The sequence below is a fragment of the Micropterus dolomieu genome, linkage group LG11 (assembly GCF_021292245.1).
Source record: "Micropterus dolomieu isolate WLL.071019.BEF.003 ecotype Adirondacks linkage group LG11, ASM2129224v1, whole genome shotgun sequence".
Lineage (NCBI taxonomy): Eukaryota > Metazoa > Chordata > Actinopteri > Centrarchiformes > Centrarchidae > Micropterus > Micropterus dolomieu.
The window spans coordinates 12,375,984-12,395,740 of NC_060160.1; the positions used below are offsets into that span (position 1 = coordinate 12,375,984).

Consider the following 19,757-nt stretch of genomic DNA (forward strand, 5'->3'; position numbering starts at 1 on the left):
TTGGTAATGGCAAGCACAAGGTTTTAATTTTCTAAATGCTTGTGGTTCAAATTAAGATCATCTCAATATGTGGCTTTGATTGATGTTTGAGAATAGTTTTTTGGCATTTGATACACATATGGGATTCTTTTCATTTATAGTGCCACGGCGCAGCGGCACCTAGAACATTGTTGTTGGGGTCACAGGCCCAATCCAGTAATAGAGGGGTTGGTTAGAAAATCAGTGTTAGAAACGCTGTCATGAGTGAGCAGTTTTGACATTCATTTGCTGGTGTAAGTCTATCTTTGATTTGGGCTACAGGCTAATTTGACCCAGTAACTGCTGTCTGTGACGGATCCTTCCATAAGTGACTATGATCAGTTAATTTGTCATCATATTAGGTGGTATTTCTATGAAAGGGTGGTGGTAAATTTGAAGTGTAGCTTTGCTGTGTGGTGCAGCAGCAGAGTAGACTTGTTCTGTGTATTTTTTATTTATTTTTTTTTCCCTGAGTCAGTTGGTAGCTAAGCTGAATGTTCTTGTGAGGGAGATGAGTCACCAGCAGCCTGAGGTGTTGAGAGGAGATAGGGCAAATTTCTCTTTCACTTCTCTTTCTATAGCCAACGTTTTAGTTTTCACTGCAGCTAATGTAGCAGGCTTGCGATGCTGGCTGCCTGTTGGTGTTTCTTGCAGGCATTGTCTTTTATTAATGGCCAACAGACAGCCCCTTCAAAAGTGTCTTGTTCTGGCCTTATGTCATAATTTGCACTGCATCCATGTTGGGTCATGTTGGTGTTTGTTTTGGGTATGTCCGTGCCCTTGAGTTTGCCACTGGTTATTTAGGGGATTTGAACCGTGGCTAATTGGCCAGCTAGTTTGCTCCATTCAGATTAGATGCACTGCTGGAATCGACGGTCGAGTCCCAGATTGCATGTTATTCATTTCTTCAATGAGGCGTGATCGCAGCGAAGAAAACTGCTCCACTGTATCCTCTTACAACTTTAGCACCCAGTTGCCATTTGTTACTCGAGATGTATGTTTTGGAGGGAAATATTATGCCGGATTACCTTTTTTTTTTTTTTCATTCAAATAATTCAAATATTGCATACTTTTCTGCTACTTTATATCTACAAACCTTGAACCTGTGTACATCTTTGGGCAAGTAGATCTAGCATTTTAGGTAAGGCTAGCTTAAGGAAATGTAAAAGTAGCGCATTTTGTCTATAAAAACAGCTGTTGAAGATAGCCACATAATTTAGTAAGTATAGAGAATAAGTCACACCTAGAGTAGATTTTCACACCATCTTCCGCTCCCCTCTCTGCTTTCCTAGTGATTGCTTTCCTTTTGGAGGATAATCTATAGAATCGGATTGGAATAAGTAGCTTGTGTTTATTTTCCCAATGATATTTTAATGATTCCCCCCTCCTCAGAAGTCCTACAAACCAAAGTGTTCTAGTGGAGCTTGACCGAGCTTGACAGCCTCCCTCCGGTTTTGATACAGGGGAGAGATGGGGAGGAAAGGGGGTGATGGAAAAAAAGGGGTAGGTTGGTGAGGGGGACTTTTTCTCCCCTTTTCTGATGCTAATGAAAGGAGGAATGGTTTTCCAGCTTTTAGCTTGCAGAGTGTGTCTCCCCTGCAGCATGCTCCGCTGCCTGGACATTGTGGGAGGACAAAACTCCAGGCCCGGGATCCAATAACGTGAAATTTCAGCAGAGAAGCGGCCATTGTGTAGAGAGAGGCAGCCAGGGAGGGGTTGGGTAGAAGGGGGAGATGGAGCGGAGGAAAGGGAGGGTGACTTGGCGAGCACCCAGGGCTCAGGCCACATCCTTTCTCTCTCTCCTCTCCTCTCCTGCACTCCTCCTCTTCCTTCTCATCCTTCTTTCTCATCCTTCCCTTCTTCTCCCTCTCCTGTCTTTCTTTCAATACCCCTCCACCACCACTGCCACCTACTCCTGTCCTCGCCTCCCCTCCACCACTCTCCTCTGGGTTGGGAAGCCCAAGGCTGAGACAGGAGCAAAGCATGATGGCATGCTGGAGCCCAGTGAGCCATGGGCCGGAGCAGCAGACAAACGGCCACTTTGTCAACTTAGGAAATGGTTGTCCCAGGATCCCCCTTCTCCGCCATACACTGGAGCAGCCGGCCTCGAGGCCCCCGGCCTGCCTGGTCTGCACGTGCTCCCTCATCACGCCGTCTCTTATCTTCTTACAATTTATTTCAAGTGGAAGCTGAATTCTAATTTAAGTTATGGTGTTGTGTGCTCTCTCTTTTGACTGAAATAGTAAGATACTGTTAATTCTCTTATTGTGCATTTATAGATGCCATAAAAAGCATTAGCCCATCCTTTTTAATGAATAGAAAAGGCCATATTCAAATGCATGCAGGAGCTATTGACCGTCACCTTGGTCTCCACCCTGTTCCCATCCACAGCCACCTCCTCCTCCGCCTCCCCCCGCAGTCCTCTTACACTCTCACCCCTCCCTTCGTTTTTCTCTCCTGCTTTTGGTCGGAAATGAAGTCAGTCATCCAGCAGAATAAGTTGGAATAATTTGGAATGGTGTGTGTGTGTGTGTGTGTGTGTGTGTGTGTGTGTGGGGGGGGGGGGGGGGGGGGGGGGGGGGGGGGGGGGCTCCTTTCTCTCTATCTCCCCCCCCACTCCCCCTTGCTCAAAAACCCAGGCCAGCTGATCTGCTTCCGCTCTCAATTGTGTGTCCAGTCGACTGTGTGCTCCCAGCAAGGGGCGTGGAGGCCAGGCTTTTGTCTCCACCATCCTACTCTCGTGTGTGTGTGTGTGTGTGTGTGTGTGTTGCAGCAGATTGCGCTCAAATATCTTTTTGCTTACTGTTTTTACTGAAAGAAAGGAAAGATTTTTATATTCGAGAGAAGAAGAGGAGCCGATGGGACCTTTAAAATTACCTTTTTTGTGAATGATTGAATGATTTAGTTTGAATTAGTTGATTTAGTTTTAGCTTAGTTTAAATGATTTTGTTCTTGGTTGAGTTGAGTTTCGTTGTTGGTCTGCAGGTTTCAGAAGTGTACTGTGGTGATTGATTTTAATTATTGACCATGACTAAACCATGACCTAAAACAAAGTTGACTTGGGTGTTTTGAGCTAGATGCAAAAATGCACGTATGCACAGTCCACTTAACTTCCTCTCTGGGTCCAGCCCCCCTCCCTGTGAGTGTCATGGTTGCTGGCATGTGTGTGATGGTGGGTCTGAAGGGTCAGGCCTTGGTCATTGTGCCCTGGTCATGGCTGAGCGACACCACCGCCTGCCTTCTGTTCACCCCAGGGACCCCTGCCTGACTGACAGCCGCTCCTGCACCCATCACCCACATCCTTTATTGGGGGCCGTAGAGGGGTGTAACAGCAGCAGTATTTCCCTCTTTTACTGCCCGTTATACTGCTAAAAAAAGCTTTTTTTCTGCTGTGGCAGGGGTTCTCATGTAAGTTTATGCATTAGCCTTCTTCTGCGGCACTGCTATGAGGCGCAACCAGAAAAGGAGGCTGCAAGGGGGAAGTTGGTTGTGTTTTTGTGTTAGCCTCCCACGACCAGTTACAGTTTAAGCTCTGGGACAGCGCATTAGAGAGAAAACTGACAGTTGATATGAGAACATTTAGGAGATTCATAATGTTTGTAAATTCTGGATCTGTTATTGTCCATCCCTACTATTTGTTATTATCTGCTCATATTTATGAGATTGGCAGAATATTTACTTATTTTTGGATCAGTTTAGTCATTATGTGGCAGGAAAAAAATCACAACATGATATTTGAAAATGCCCTTGGAATTATGATGGTTATAATAACAAGTAAAAGACTTCCAATGTTTTCCACTTTTGTTTGCCCTGTGACTGACGAGGCTTGCTGAGAATAAAGACAGATTGGCAAGGCATCAACAGAGTGTGCACAGCTCTACCAAATTTAATATCGTTGAAGGATTTGATAGCCATTTGGTCTGACGAAAGGATTAATGGGATAACGGATTCTTGTTGCCAGTTGGCATAGGCAGAAAGAAGTCGTTTACACATCATTGACATATCACCTTTTAATTTAATATGGCAAAGTTCTTAGCAAAAAGTTGCTTATATTTACATCCAGCAGTTATGGCGCAACGTTAGCTTTCATTTGGAGTCGTGTTTCTGTCCACCTGATGAATGTAAGTCCAATATTCATATTCTTTTAGCTCTGTAGTTAGTCTCTACCCACTCGTGAGGTAAATATCAGGCTCTATAGCTGCTAAATTCTCCACTATGTTCACCGGTTAGTCACTAACTGTGTCTGTCTGCTGTTTGGTGATGAGCAGATAGTGTACAGTGGGCTTTTCTTTTTTTTTTGTTGTTGCTGAAAACAGCTGCCAGCTATGTCTGAGGGAACCAAAATAGTAAAGTTGCCCGACAGCTAAACAATGAGCTGAAACTTGCTATAAAGTAATTTATGCAGAAATTGCTAAAGTAAATTTGTCTGGAAAAGGCTGGTGTGTGTGTGTGTGTGTCTCTCTCTCTGAACAGACCAGAATTAGCCGGATTTAAGTCTGTTTTGTCGGTTTGTTTATTTTTTGAGTTGCTCGTATTTATCATGCTCATCAATCCTTTGAGTGGAACTTTAGTCAACTATTACCAGGTGCCAGGATATCAAAGCTTTCACATGAAGAAACGAATGGCTTCAGATTTAATGCTCAGTGGCTCTTAGATTAATTACTAACCAAAAACCTGGGCACTGCCATTTGCCAAGGGTGTGGAAGGCGGGAGGCCAAAGGTTAGCCTTATTGAGTAGGCCACGATTTAGAGAGGGGGAGCAAGTAAGGGGGAAGGACGCAACAATTCTTCTTGTCGAGCACCAGCAGCTACTTGTTAACTGTGTAATATATTACATGTTGTCAGTTAGTGGCATTTCCCTCCCTTAATCACTTTCAGAGAAGAAAATCTTTACCAAATGTGTGGGACCCTGTGATGTCATCCTTATTGGTCAACCCGGACGTCAGCCAGAGAGCAATATGTCACCGGAAGACATCCGGCGGTCATATTCTTTACTTGCTTTACCTGTTTCTGTCAGCTCTCAGATCTTCCCCTGTCTTTAATATCTTACTAGGAGTTTCTGCAAAATGCTGCCCTCAGCACATCCTGACCTTTGTCATTTCCGGTGGCCCAGTGCACTCTGTTATCTAATCAGGGAAACATCTGATTCCAAGTAAAGGGACAGAGAGGCAAAAGGGTGTGGGTGAAAAAAATAGAATGAGTGATGTAAAATTATGATGTATAATTTACTATACAGTTATAGTCAGAATCAAAGTATGGTGTGATGCAGTCTACTGAGTCACTCGGACCAATGTAGCAAAGTACAATCCATTTGGTTGTGATATTGTCGTAGACATGTTCCCTTTCTTCAGTACAGACTTTTAGATTTTGATTGGTCAGCCTTTTTCCCGTTTGTGACTGTTTGACATTTGAATGACGATGCATGCGTTTATGTTGCTGTATGTCTGGAGGGGGGGGAGTGAAGTTTTATGCATTTTTGTACATACCGTCTCATGTCAGCTGTGTATAAACTTCTGTTATGTAAAACTAATGTTATGTATTATAGACCACTGCCTTACTTTGTATTACGTCATAATTCAAAGAGGTTGATGTGAGTTGGAGCCCCTGTTTATTAGTTGTCTGGTTTGAAACCACCTGCTTTAGGGGAAAGGTTGTAAATCCCCAGTGGGCAGAGCCTGAACTTGGCCACATGGTCAGTCACCCTCTGGCCGGGGGTTAACCATACACCGACGGCTTCAGACTTGAGAAATCGTAGCCAGTAGTCTGTTATATCATGCGCTAAAACCAAAACATACATTGAATCCAAAATTGAATTCTTGACTTTGCTTCATCACATTCTGTCTTTAGTTTTGTTGCTTGTAAGAGCTTCTGGTTGAGGTGAACTTTGTTTAAGTGCTCAAATTGTAGGACAAATGTGATGTAGACATTTTAGACCTCTCTCCTGGCTTTATCTTATCTGTTTGTTTGTATAGCGTTCCACGCACATGTACTGTACTGCGATTTGTTTATGCTGCGGTTCAGCTGTATTATGTGGTCTGATATTTCATGTCTACTTTTGATGATGTTTTTGTAATCAAAGTGATATAAAAGGTCACAAGAAAAGATCCTCTAGGAAAAGTTTAAACTGCTTATTACTACTGATTATGTTCACTAAAAGCATTGTTTGGTTTTTTTTGCTCTTTCCCTCTCTTCTTCTTCCTTCCACACTCCTTGTCTTCCTCCCTTCCTCCTCCACAGTGACAGTTATGCACGTGTGAGAGCAGTGGTCATGACTCGGGATGACTCCAGCGGTGGGTGGCTTCCCCTGGGGGGCGGAGGCCTTAGTTGTGTCACTGTCTATAAGGTCAGCCGGGCGGAGGACAGCAGCAGCACCCACAGTGGAGGCAGCGGAGGAAGCAGCAGCAACCTCAGCCCCTGTAGCCCCAGTCCCAGCCCCAGCCCTAGCCCTAGTCCCAGCCCCACCGCTGTGGAATTCCACATCAAGGGCGAGAGGCTCAAGGACAAATTGGTAAGGGAATCTCTAGCTCATAATGTTAAAACAGCCTATTTTTAATGTATTTGGTTATGCTATGTTGCATACACTCAGATTAAGATTGATGCGTTTACTTTCTCTGTTATTTAGTCACTCCTTCTCTTACATGCACACTCAGGTGCGCAAATGCAGAGATCGTGCATTCTCTTGGATAAGATCACCCTGAGCCCCCCTTTCACCAGACTCCCCTCGCTCTGTCTCACTCTCACACACTCACACTCACACAGGAAGTGGTTGTTTGGCTTTCCTCCATGGCGCAGGTATCTGAAAATAGGAGCGAACTGCGTGACGCTGTGATGCATGATGATATCATCAGGGAGAAGGGCAGATTACTCAGGAGCAAAGAATGTGGGATGAGGGATGTGGGAAATGCACAAAGAGCAAGAGAGAGGGACCCTGGATGATGGAATATGGGCTGGAAATTCACACTCATTCTGGTTTTCCATGAGTACACGAGTAGTTGCCCATTTTCTTTATTAGCATTTCCTCTTTTTAGATGTGTAATGTAAAGACTGTATGTCTCAGTAAATTAAGCCAGAAAAATATGTCTCTGGTTATTCTAACTGTGCATTCAGACCAAACGCGAATTTAATCCGCACAATGCTTTCCTCACGTGGGTTTTATCGGTGGACATCCCTGGAGTGTTCACACACAACGCGATAACGCGAATAAACACAACTCGCCATTACTACAGCTGTATGAACCCAAAGGAAACATTTTGCTATGATTAAATTGCAATAAACGGATCAAACTGATGCCGAAATAACTACAATATGATGCAGATTTGTTAAACATATGAATTCATGCTTTGTCATGTCTATTAGCAAGACAGCAGGACAACAACTTCTAAAATGTTTTTTTTTTGGATCGATCAGGGCTATGCTATGCTAACTTGGTCACAGTAAAGTACAACAGTAGCTAGAATAAAGTTACATACACATGTTTTCTGACCTCACAGGTAGTTCAACCTCCTCGCTTTCTTTTCTCCATGCAATGTCCCGTTTTGTCCGGTTTTTTTTGATAAATATGAAGTAGTGCCAAATGACCCAAACAACACTGGAACCGGATGTGCATGGAATCTAGCTGCTGAGAAGCTCGAGTGAAGCCTGGCCCTCTTCACACAACGCTCTGAAGCTGTCGGTGACGTACAGACAATCTCAACGTTGATAGGCTATCGCGACTCAGCGTCATGCGAATTTCTCGCTTGAGTTGAAAATATTCAACAAGATATTTATTCATCTTCACATTTGAGGAAATTTGCTTGAAAAATTTGTCAAAACTAACAATTCATTATTAAAATAGCTGTTGATAAATTTTCTGTCAAACAGCTAATCGATAAATTAACGACTAGTTTCAGCTCTAGTGTAAAATATTTGAAAGTCTACAAACTGAGCAATTACCATACGATAATGCATTGAAGGTTTTCTTTCGAAAATCTTTGTAGGCACTGTATTTTGACATGGGTGCAGCTGGGTCTGCAGCCACACAGTATAATAGCATATCGCTATCAACGATGGGCAGAGTCAAGGGTCAATGGACTTTCTTTTGGTAGATTTTAAATTCAACAAAATAAAAAAGAAAAGAAAATTATATTTCTGTCTCATCAACAAATAGTTATCCTTTACAACCACAGTTTGTCAGTAGGTGCAGTAAAACCAGTACAGGGCTACATTTAGAGATAGCGAGATATCCTACACAGCAAAAAAAAAAAGAAGATAGACCTCACCTGCCATGCTCCACTTTGACTTTTTATTTAAATTTTTACACACGTTTTTGGCACCATATGGAACATGTACACATACAAACACATAACCAGCAAACTGCATGGTCATCCTGTCTCCTCTGTTTCTGTAGTATTATGGCTTTTGCTGGAGTTGCTGTAAAGCTCACAAGCTTCTTGCCACAGACTCATTCTGTGTTGTAGATGTAAAGCAGATCCAGTAGATGTACAAGAATAATCCTGGTCTGTGGTAATGAGAGTGTAAATCTGTGTGTTTGGGAGAGAAAACTGTCAGGAGACCCACAAGGCCACCATAATGTACAGAGTCTGGCATCCACCATTAGAGGCTTGTTACAGCAGGGCGTCTAAATCACCTTTTTTTTATCTTCTTTGACTAAACACATTTTATGTGTGTTGTGTGTTTACGCCGTGTTTGTGCTTTTGTGTGTTGCTATCCAAGCGTGTGTGTGTGTGGCACAGGAAAGGGTGTGCCGGGAATGCTGTTGTTCAGACAGGGTATAGACATGGCTCAGAGACCCCGGCAACTCTTCTGGGATGTGGTAAAACACCCCTATCACCGCCAGAGTCCACCCCCAGCCACCACAACAAACACCCAGCCATATGTAGGTCTGTCGGGATGCCACCCAGTGCCATGGTGCCACCGACAGTCTGGGGGCATCAGAAGAGGAGAGGCAGAGTGATGTCCATGAAAACAACAGCAACAGACAAAACCACATAAGATGTCTGCCAGTCGAAAAAACAAAAATGCAGGGCAATATCAGTACATGTCTCCACAGTGTTGTCTAAAACAGTAACATCAGTGTTTTGATTTCAGAAGTAAATGAAAGACCATAATTATGTTGTATGAGGGATGTTGGAAACAGAAAAAGGAGGCCTAGGGACGAGCTCCTAAATGTTTGAAAGACTGTTTGATTTGTTTTATCTAAAAAACACAAAAAAGGAAAATGCAGTTCCGCGATTTAGATGTATTTCTTTGTCATCTTAAGGGATATAATTTCAGTGTTTTTAATTCAGCCAGAAATGGACAGAAAAGGAAAAAACAATGACACCCCCTCCCCCCACCCTATCCCTGACAGGAACCTGAGCTAGACAGAGGAAAACAGATCAGAGATGCAGTTATTTTGAAATCACAAAGGCACGATTTTGGCTGGTAGAAATGAGGTAATTGTGGTGCATGAGATATGAGATGAATCAGGGAAAGAGAGGTGTGTGTGTGTGTGTGTGTGTGTGTGTGTGTGTGTGTGTGTGGTCAAAGAGCAGGAAACAGAGGTGGAGCCAGATAGACGGAAGAGGTGGAGGGGATCTGTCTATAAGCGCAGTGATGCGGCACAGAGTGTACTGGTGATGACTCAGCTGGCTCTCCATATAGCTACCAATCACTCTCCTCCTTGCCGCCCTGCCTCTCTCTCTCCCTCGCTCCCCTTCACTCTTATTCTCTGACACTCTTAAAAAACTACAGAGCTGATTGGTTGATGATTACTTACCATACTGGCTCTCGGATTATGAGAAATCTCTTGGCTTAGCTCTCACCTCGCATCCTGTTGTTCGTAGTCTTTGAATCCCAGTGATTGATGCAGCTGTGAATGCGGTGTAGTCCAGTCTTACTCTAAGCGCTTTCTTAGGACAAAGTCCCGCTTGATACAGTTGTTTATTTCTTCTTTTTAACCTTGTCGTTTGATTTGGTTTTGACTCATCCTTGCTAGTTGTTTTAATTTTTTTTTACCTGTAAGTCTTGGGTGAGGGGGAAAACTGGTCTCAACTTTAACCAATGCCTCTTACCAAGCCTTCAAAAGTCAGTGCTTAAATATTATTGCATACCATCTTTCATGCTTCTGTATCTATATTCCAAGCATTGTTATTGGAAGTGATTATAGGTAATTACAATTCTAAAGGGGCAAAAGCAGTGTTCATACATTGTCGCCTGATTTCTCCCTCTTGGTTTCTTGTGTATACGTCTCTATCTTCCCCCATTTCCGCTCTCTCTATGCTATCTCTTCACTACTCTCTGCACGTCTCACCTCTGCCTGTCTCAGCCTCCGTCCCTCTCCTCCTCTAACATCTCCAGCGTCTATTCCGTTTCAGTCTCTTTTATTTTTTTTCTGTCAGGGTGGCTCCTCCCTCCTCTCTTTTCTCTGAACACAGCGTGGAATGCGGTGTTAAGTATCGTCCTTCCATGCAACTGTGATACTTCCTCCTCTGTTGGCCTCGCTGTGCGCTCACCTTTCCTGCTCCGGCTCCATTCAGTCTCGCCTCCACAATCAGCCCCAAAGGCACACCCCCACCCCGCCGCCGCCTCTTTTTTCCTTGCCACCGTATCCTCCTCACATCCATCCCTCTCGTCTTCCCTCCCCTCATCCACTGGCTCTGGGTAATCACACAGGCTGAACCTTTGACCCTCCATTTCTTGGGGAAGCATGTTCGCAACAGTGACACGAGGGCAGATATTGTGCGATCTTCCGCATGCAGAAAAAGGACTTGCTACAGAGTGTGTGCAAAAAAAAAAAACAACAACAAAAAAAAAAGTATCTCACTCAGACATTCACAATGAAATGTAGACCTGTGTGCGCCCTCTCTGACACACATATCACATGTCATCAACCTCTCACACAGCTGCCCCATATCAGCCCCTTAAAGCGTGCATGTTGACTGCATGTCCAGATCGACGGGGAAACGGTGCCATCTGCTTTCAGTTGTCGAGTATTGGTTCGTGAGCATTATCCTCCGACAAGGCGTTTGCACTGCAAAGATGCACAGTGTGGTGCTTGGGTCACTGAACTTTTCATCACACCGGCTCCTGCACTCGCACATTCTCTCACGCAGCTCGCCAATGCACACGCTCACACATTCACACCACATAAAGCCACCTCTCGTGCACGTCTGTAAGAAGGAAAAAAAACCCTCAAAGACTGTAATGGCCGTCTCTCATTTCATTTAATCTGCCTAGAGGAAGGCCGGGAGGCGGCCCAGTAGCCCTGATTAATAATAGGCTTTGGAAACACAGTCTCTCTCTGCCACACACTTGGGCTGCCTGGCTCCAAAACATACTCAACCCCCCTTCTTCTGCCACCACCACTGCTCTCCAGCTTTATCATCATCTGAAATGAAAACCCCACCATTTAGAATGTGTTTTACAAATTATCCAAAGAAGCATGTGAAATGATTTCGTTTAGGATGATTTTTGTTTGTTGGCATTTTCTATTTCTATTTTAGAAACTATGAACTTGTGTGTGTGATGCAGGCCTCTTGCTCATGTTACTGTGGAATGATTAAATGTGACACATTTGAAAGGCTTAGGGTGAGGAGCAAGATGAAGGATTTACGTGCATGTTCCCTAGTGAGTTCCATCGCCAAATCTTTAAAATCTCCAAATGATGCAGTTTCCAGTCTGCATACTAGCAACTTTAGCTCGACCAAATGTAACTGCAATGTTGTCGAGTGCTAATATGCCTCGTGTATGTGTGTGTGTGTTGTCAGGTGGTGCTGGAGTGTGTCCTGCAGAAAGACCTAATATACAACAAGGTCAACCCCATCTTCCACCACTGGAGGATCAACGACAAAAAGTTTGGACTGACTTTCCAGAGCCCCGCCGACGCCCGTGCCTTTGACCGGGGCATACGTCGGGCCATCGAGGATATCAACCAAGGTGGGTGTCTGTGGGTTGGTGGGTAGTTGATGGTAGCTGCATGTGTGTGTTTTTAGAGTTTAGAACCCTATCAACAAAGCACCGGTTTTGTTTGGAATTCCCTCCAAACAAACCTGAGGGGTTGCAGTATACTGTGTGTGTTGGCAGCTATCCAACACGTGTAAAATAATACGGGTATATGTGTATGAACATGCATTGTTAGCTGGTTTCTGCAGCCTGTATTCCTGCCTGTTTGTCTTTGGCTTGTAATGGCTGACCTAGCATCTGTTCTAGGAGAGATTCATAGCGTTGATTAGCGTTGATGATTTCCCCCACTGCTACCTGCTCACTCACCCAAGCATGACCCCTCCTGTGCTATCTTATCAGCGCCAGCTGCCCAGATAAACTCTCAACTTCCTGTAGAGACTGGTAGGGCAAGGCTGTGCCCAGACAGTGGGTGATATAGGACAGAGGAGGGGGGTTGGTAAGAAAGAGCGGGGCTGGAGTTGGGACAGAAGAAGGGATGGCAACCTGAGACAGGGGCAGAGCTTTAGTGAGAAGAAACTTGACAAGGTGCGGGTTTTGTGCTGCTCAAACTTGGTAAGTAAGTTTGAGGACTGGCTAGTCTAGTCTGTCTGTGTTCAGTGTGGCCTAAAAAAGCTAAACTAGATATTACACTGGAGTTGAATGGCTGAGTTTAGTTAACAGCTTTGGATCCATATAAGCATTATTTTCAGTACAGTGCCAGAGGTTGCAAAGTCATCCAATTAGCAGGAGAATCGCCAGCTCAGCAATCTGCCACCCAGCCCCGTGTTACACAAGAGGCTGGCTGGCTATGGAGCTATAATCTCCTTTACTCTAGACCTGGGAACTCTGGGGAGCATAGAGGAGGCTCAGCAGAACATATCGTAAAAGGCTTATCGCTGCTAGGCATCAGTCGCTTCTTGCCCACAATTGTTTATCTGAGATTTGAACTTCCTGGGCACAGTCCACACATTGTCTAGGTAAAAGGTAATCATGGACAAAAAATGTATGGGTGGGCTTTGCAAATAGCTCTGCCTGCCAATGCCAGTTGAAGATTGAGAACAAAGAATCGTGGATTGCTATAAACATAACATATCAATGAGGAGATGACAATGCCATATCAGAAGTAAGGGCTAGTTAGCTAGTTAGACTATAAGCCACGTGAAGAGCACTCATTGGCCTCTGGCACAATCCCATGATAAGTGTTTTATTTTTTACTATTTTCTGAGAGAAAATAATCTGATAATGAAAGTAACAGTTAGTTGCAGCCCCAGTTCACACAACAAGGTGCTTAGGGAAGAAAAGTTGAGCATCTCTGATACCCGTTCTGTGTGATTAAACACATTCCCCTCACTTTTACCCCAGAGGCTGTGCAGCTTCTGTCTCCTAGTAAATGCTTCAACTCTTTGTGAATGTCAGCTAGAGCAGGTGATGGTGAGTTTCGTCTCCCCAGTACGCTCCCTCTCTCTCTCTCTCTCTCTCCCCCCTTCCCCTGCTCTCCTTTCTCTCCTGGCATCTTTCTGTATTCTGCCGGTGTTGTGTAATACCTCTCTCTTCAGCGCAGGCAGGCAAGCAGGTTCTTCTGTATTCCTGTTGCATCGTTCTGCTGCTGGACTGCAGCGTGAGTGAGTGAGTGAGTGTGTGTGGGGGGGGGAGAGCGAGAGAGAAGAGAGCGAGAGAGAATATGTTTTGCCCGTGTGTATGTGTGCGCACGTGTGTGTTGGTATCAGTCTTACAGTCCTCTGTTGCCATGGCAATGCCGGGCACATGGCTCAGGCAGCTTCGCGGCCCAGCACTGCCAGAGTCGTGCTGCAGGAAGCCTCATTCTCTGTAGTGAAATGCGCACACACACACACACACACACACACCTTTGTGATTCAGACCAGTGGACAGACTGGGTCTAACACAAGCTTAGTGAATTCTTCTGTCCTCTTTGGGGCAGATATAGCACTGCCATGGCCATGTTTTGCTGTAACACCCCCCCCCCCCCCCCCCCCCCCCCCCCCCGAATGCAGACAGACTAACTGATGCCTCAGTGCTTCAAATGAGGCCTCGGTGATCCTAATTAAGTTAACCTAAGTTTTAAAAAGAACCTCTCGATGCCCCAGGTACAAACAGTTTCCCCTTCTTCTCAATGGAAATGGTTTAATCCCTGTTTTCTGCAACATTGCCAAGACCGTAGCCTCAACTGTTTTCTCTTCTCTTAAGTTTCTTTAACAAAGTTCTCTTTTGTCATGATTATTCTGGCTGCTGCTGCTTGAAAATCAAGTGCAAGGTTGGCTCTAATCAGACATGCACTAGTATTGTGTGTACAGTACTAGTTTCAATGATAATTATAGTAAATAGTAGTTTTAGTTTAGTCTTAATAGCTTAATAGTTTACTGACCTAAACTGATACCATTTCAGCATCATTAAAAGTGTAAAGAATATCTGTTTCCCAGATTATTTTTGTTGTCACTACTGTGTAGCAAAGTGGTTGCATGTATGAATTCATATACACATAATTGTGTAAATTTTCTTCACTTTTGTTGTTGGATGTCTAGCTTTAAGTTCCATTAATAAGACCATTAATGCAAGATTGAAACAAATGACAGCAACTCCTATGTTATACATAAAGCTCGGTAGGTATCGCATGCCAGGATAGTTTTACTGACGTTGTGATGCTGCTTGATATCGTTTTGATACGAGTATCTTGAAAGCAGCACAAGTTTTTCACTCCCTTTTTATTTTTCAAAAATCAAATACAAACCTCGAGATTTTATTGGTCTGCGTAGCCTCATGCTTTGCTGACAAGCTTTCATTTAAGCCAAACTTCTTGCACGTAAGAACTTCCACAATTAATGAGTGATTTTGCATTGTTGAAACGTACGGACACAATTAAAATTGTCAGCAGTACATTGTTACTACTTCAGATTCATTTTTAAAATCTTATATAGTGTTTAAGTAGTACTTCTGGGTAGTTTTTTTCATTAAGGACAATAATACTACAATACTGGGCAACAGTATTATCTCTTAACCAATGGTGCTCTCAATGTGAAAAATGTCACCCTGCTTTATTAGCAGAAAAGGGTTTAACAAAACAGCACTTTGTGTTAAAATATCAGTAACATTAGTGTCTTTCATCGGGTTACACCATCCACAGTTTCATTCTCTGTGGTAATGAAAAGCTGTAACATGGTCAGCCTAATACCTGAAACATAAGCTCTGACTCCAGCATCAGCAGAGGTGTTTTGGATTGGATGCGGAAATGGCACATGGCGTTTTAGCCAAGGTCGGGGTTACATTATTCTTGACATGCATATTTCATTAACTTCTGTGTGCCCCACTGACACAAAGCAGCTTTCATTTCCCCATTAGGCTGCAGTCAGAGGAAAGCAGAAGGCTTGTCCTATTCTGGCCTGACAAGAATCAGCGTTCTGTTTTAGCTCAAACATGCTTTGTAGAGGAGGTGTCATCCACTGAGAGTAAAATAGTTTCATGAATACAGTATAAATTATATATGTTCTTAAAAATTTAGCTATGTTTTCTAAATATTACAAGGAAGTGGACAAGTCTGGTACACGATTTCACTGTTGTTCCACAAGATTTTGCCCCTAGTGGTAAAGTTCCCAGACCAAGTCCTTCCTTGTATTTGTTAATCAAATGTAGCTATCAAAGAAACTAAACAGTGTGCTATGTGTATGTGCTATTATACAAGTTTTGTAATGTACAATAACCTGATGCTACATGTTGATAATACCATTAGTTACTGTGGGAGGAGGTTTTATTGCCATAGAGAATGATGATCCATGGATTGTGCGCTCTTAGTATTTTACTGTTGTAAGCTTTTAGTCGCTTAACTGTAACAATGACTATTGGTTTGAGTGTATAAAATGATCAAGTCAGGGCCCTAATCTTTCTCCCATCTGGGTTCTTTCTTCTCTCTTCCAGGTTGTCGGTCGATTGGGGAAGGGGATATTCCCGAGGATGGACCTCCGGTGAGTGAGATTAAAGCTGAGAGGTTCTGCCTAAGAGCTTTAGCTTGAAGAAATTGTGTGTTGTGTGCGTGCACATGAGTACATGTTTGTTTATGCTATAAGCATTTTTCACAGTACTTTCACATGGTTATGTAATGTACAAGTGCAACTACCTGTAGGTTTTTACAAGGTTAGATTTATCACAGAACTCTCCCTTGCTATTAAATTGGAGGCAGGTCATAGCTAGAACCTGAGCCATATGTTCTAGCCCTGATGTGTCCCACCCAGGCGCTGACACCTGCCTTTGTTTTCTAACAGTTGTTCTCGGAGATTTACAGGTGTTTAACCAGTACCAGCCAGACCCTGAGGTGAAGCTGGGTGTTGGCCAGCGAATGTGCTAGAGCAGGCTTAGCCGTCTCTATCAATCTAACTAGGTAGCTGTCACTCTTGTTACAATTGATGCTGTTATAATAACTAGTCAGTGCCTCAGGAGCTGGTTGTTGAAAGGTAGCTTGGTGAAAATGCTCTGTGATTTCAATGTTCTCCAAACTGAATGTGTTTCTTTGTGAGCTGGGCCTGTTTTTGTTGACAGGCTGAAAACTGATAAGTGTGTGGATAGATAGATAGATGGATACTGTAGATAGATATAGAGACTGTAGACTATATATAGTCTTATAGTCTACACACCCATGTTCATTTGTTTTAGATATCAGGCCTGTAACAGGAACGTCAGTCATCTTTTCCACTTCTGATTGCAAAGTAGGTGAAAAGACACCTTTGTGTGAGGACGGCCAGTTCGTGTAATGCATACTTAGAGATGCAGAAACCATCCAATACAAACAACAGTCCTGCAATAGGTGCTATTTTTGTGAAACATATTATTAATTAGCATTGACACTGTGCCAGAGAGGTAATAGATTCAACTCTGGTCATTTTTTACTCTGTAGTTTGTGGTGTACACAAATGTACAGCTCAAAAAGGATTTATTTCGGGTGCATTTTGACTCTTGTTTATTGAAAATGCCCCACTAGTCCAACAAGCTGTCCTTACGATCTCATCTTTGACATCACACTGTACCACCTATGAGTTTGTTTTTAAGCTGTGAGTTCACTGGACTTGTCAGAGGCTAGTTATCACCTTTGACCTTGCTAGCATCTTGCTGGTCCTGTATGTTGTATACTATATGAACAGTGAAGGAGGGAGAGCTGCGTTCCTGTGGCGAAGTTCCTCTTTAAGGAATAAGCCTGAACATACAGGAAATCCAATGGCACCACTGTTGCTAGGCAGCGGGTGGAGGGGGTGGGGGTTGTGCAGTGGGAGGGGGGTTAGAAGGGGGTGTTCACAAGGTTCAGCGAGTGAGCCACCGAGGGTGTCACCATGGTGATTTGGCATCCGAATGTTGCGGTCGGAGACCTGGGCTACAGAGGAAGAGAAGGGAACCAGTGGCAAGTGCTGCAGCCAGAGAACTAGCAAATACCATTACACAACAAGGTGGGATATTAGCTATGTTTCTTTATACTCATAAAGTCACAACACAGCCCGTACATATAACCTGGTACAATATGGTCTCTAAAAAAATACACAGACTGAGGGAGGAATGTGGTGTCTAAAAGAATTCTAATTCAGGTATTTAGTTTGTGTTATTGACGGGCCCCTTTAGAAGCAGGAGATCAGTCCCGAGTAGCCTTGACCTTGTTGGAAAAAGCAGAAACCAGTGTCTCATCAGTACGGGAGGTCATCCCCAAGCCTTCTTTGATTAAATTCAGACATCTCTAAAAATAACTCTTAATCTTAGAATTTTCTGTGTGTGTGTGAATGTACATGCGTTCACGGCGGTCTTCTCCACCCACATCCTGCCCACTGAGGCTCAGCACCCACTTGTATGCCCTTCACAAGCTTACCACATTCTTCCTCTCACTCAGAAACACACGCACACACTATATGCACATGCAGAATATTTTACCCATAAAAAAAAAAAAAAATTGTTGCACAACACCCTGCTCAGCTGTGATGACCCACTGCCAGGAATTTTGCCGTACCTCCACAGTCCTTCCGCTGGTACAAAGTAAAATGTGTTTCTTTCGAATGCCACAGGAAAACATCCGCATCTAATTTAGAACTGGCAGGAAGTTTTCTCTTATCAGTTTAGTACACAGAGGTTTTGTTGGCCAGTTGACATTTACAGCCTCACCCACAGACCGGTTCAGTAGACTGGTTTGGTGTGTTTCAATAGTGCTCTATAAAGCACGTTGGAGTAATGAAGAAGAGCGGTTTAAACGAATAGTTTTATTAGCTTTGTTGAGAGAGACTTGGATGAGAAGATTGATACCACTCTGCTATGTCTCTCTCAACTATGAAACTGCAGCCTGCAGCCCGTTAGCTTAGCATAATTACTGTAAACTTTCTGTTCTGTCCAAAGGTTAAAAAAATCCGGCCTACCGGCACTTTTAAAACTCACTAATCACCACATGTATACCAATTTGATTTAATTAGCACAAAAGCCAAACAATTAAAATGACATGTTCTGGTTTTTGGGAGGTTAGGTGTGGGCATATTTTTTGGCTGGACAAAGCAACCACCACTTTTTATACTTTGATTAAACAAACAAGAAACTGTATATGACATGTTAATTAGTGAGCGTTAGAGGTGCTTGTAGGTGTGCTTGTTACCTTAGGGCAGAGTCCCTCTGTTTCCGGTCTTAAGCTAACCAGCTGCTGGCTGTAGCTTCCTATTTAGCCTACAGACATTAGTGTGGCTTCAATCTTCCTATCTAACCCTCTGCAACAAAGCTAATAAGCGTATTTCACAAAATGTCAAACCATTTGACACATGGGGAGTAGCCTTGAAGTTGGCTGTACTTCTTTTTTTTTTTGAGTTAACAAGTCACAGAGATGAGCACTGCTCGTGATTCGCCTCATTTAAGCAGAGACGTATTTCTAGAGTGTGAGAAACACATAAACAGACAAACCATTTAGTGTGATCAAATGTCTGAACGTGCACATTCTTCTCCGTTCTTTTCTCTGTCTAATGGAGAGATCCAGCATGTTCTGTAGGTTTGCAGTATGGGGGCCGACCCCAGCTTTCCCTGTCCTGAGCCCCTGTGCCTTGCATGCACTGCAGAAGTGCATGGATCCCTGATGTTGGTGTGGAGCCAGGTTGCCCCTGGCTCCACACCACCTCCATCCTTCGTCTCCCTCCCACTCCTCTCCTCCCAAACCCAGCCACATCTCTAGGGTCAACTCGGCTCCAGATTGGCCCCCACGCATGCCTTTGAATGGTGGGGCTTAGGCAAGCGCTTTAAAAGGAAGCCCAAGTCTGTTTCCCATTTCCCCCCCCCCCCCCCCCCCCCCACCCCTCGCTTTCTTTCTTTCTTTCTTTCTCTCACATACACACACACAGCTGTCATCTGGCTTTTTAAGTTCCGTGCTGCATTTCTCCAGCTGGAGCTGGTTTATGACATTCCCTCAGCAGACTCTTTGGCCTCTCACTCTCTTTCTCCCTTTCTCTCGCGCTCTCTCACTCACTCACTCACTCACTCACTCACTCACTCACTCACTCACTCACTCACTCACACACTCACACACTCACACACACACACACACACACACACACACACACACACACACACACACACACACACACACACACACGAATACAACACAAAGTCATTTTTTCCTGTTCTGTTCTTTCTCTTCTCTCCCTCCACTGTCTCCTATTCATGACATTCCCATGCAGACGCTCTGGATCACCACTTGGTATGTTTGGAGGCAAAGAAGGAGCAAAGACACACACCACGTGTTAGCAGTCTGGGGGGGGGGCAAGCAGGCAGGCAGGCGGCCGGGGGGGGGGGGGGGGCAAAGGAAA

At 44.0% G+C, this 19,757-nt stretch overlaps 1 protein-coding gene across 1 annotated transcript in view; it reads left to right on the forward strand.

The window, feature by feature from the left end:
* Window positions 1–19,757, forward strand: part of spred1 (sprouty related EVH1 domain containing 1) — a 30,450-nt gene that overhangs the window by 5,792 nt on the left and 4,901 nt on the right. Inside the window, exons 2-4 of the mRNA XM_046062898.1 lie at window positions 6,256–6,526; window positions 11,766–11,934; window positions 15,868–15,914. Coding sequence (XP_045918854.1) covers window positions 6,256–6,526; window positions 11,766–11,934; window positions 15,868–15,914 — 487 coding nt within the window. The remainder of the gene's footprint in view (window positions 1–6,255; window positions 6,527–11,765; window positions 11,935–15,867; window positions 15,915–19,757) is intronic.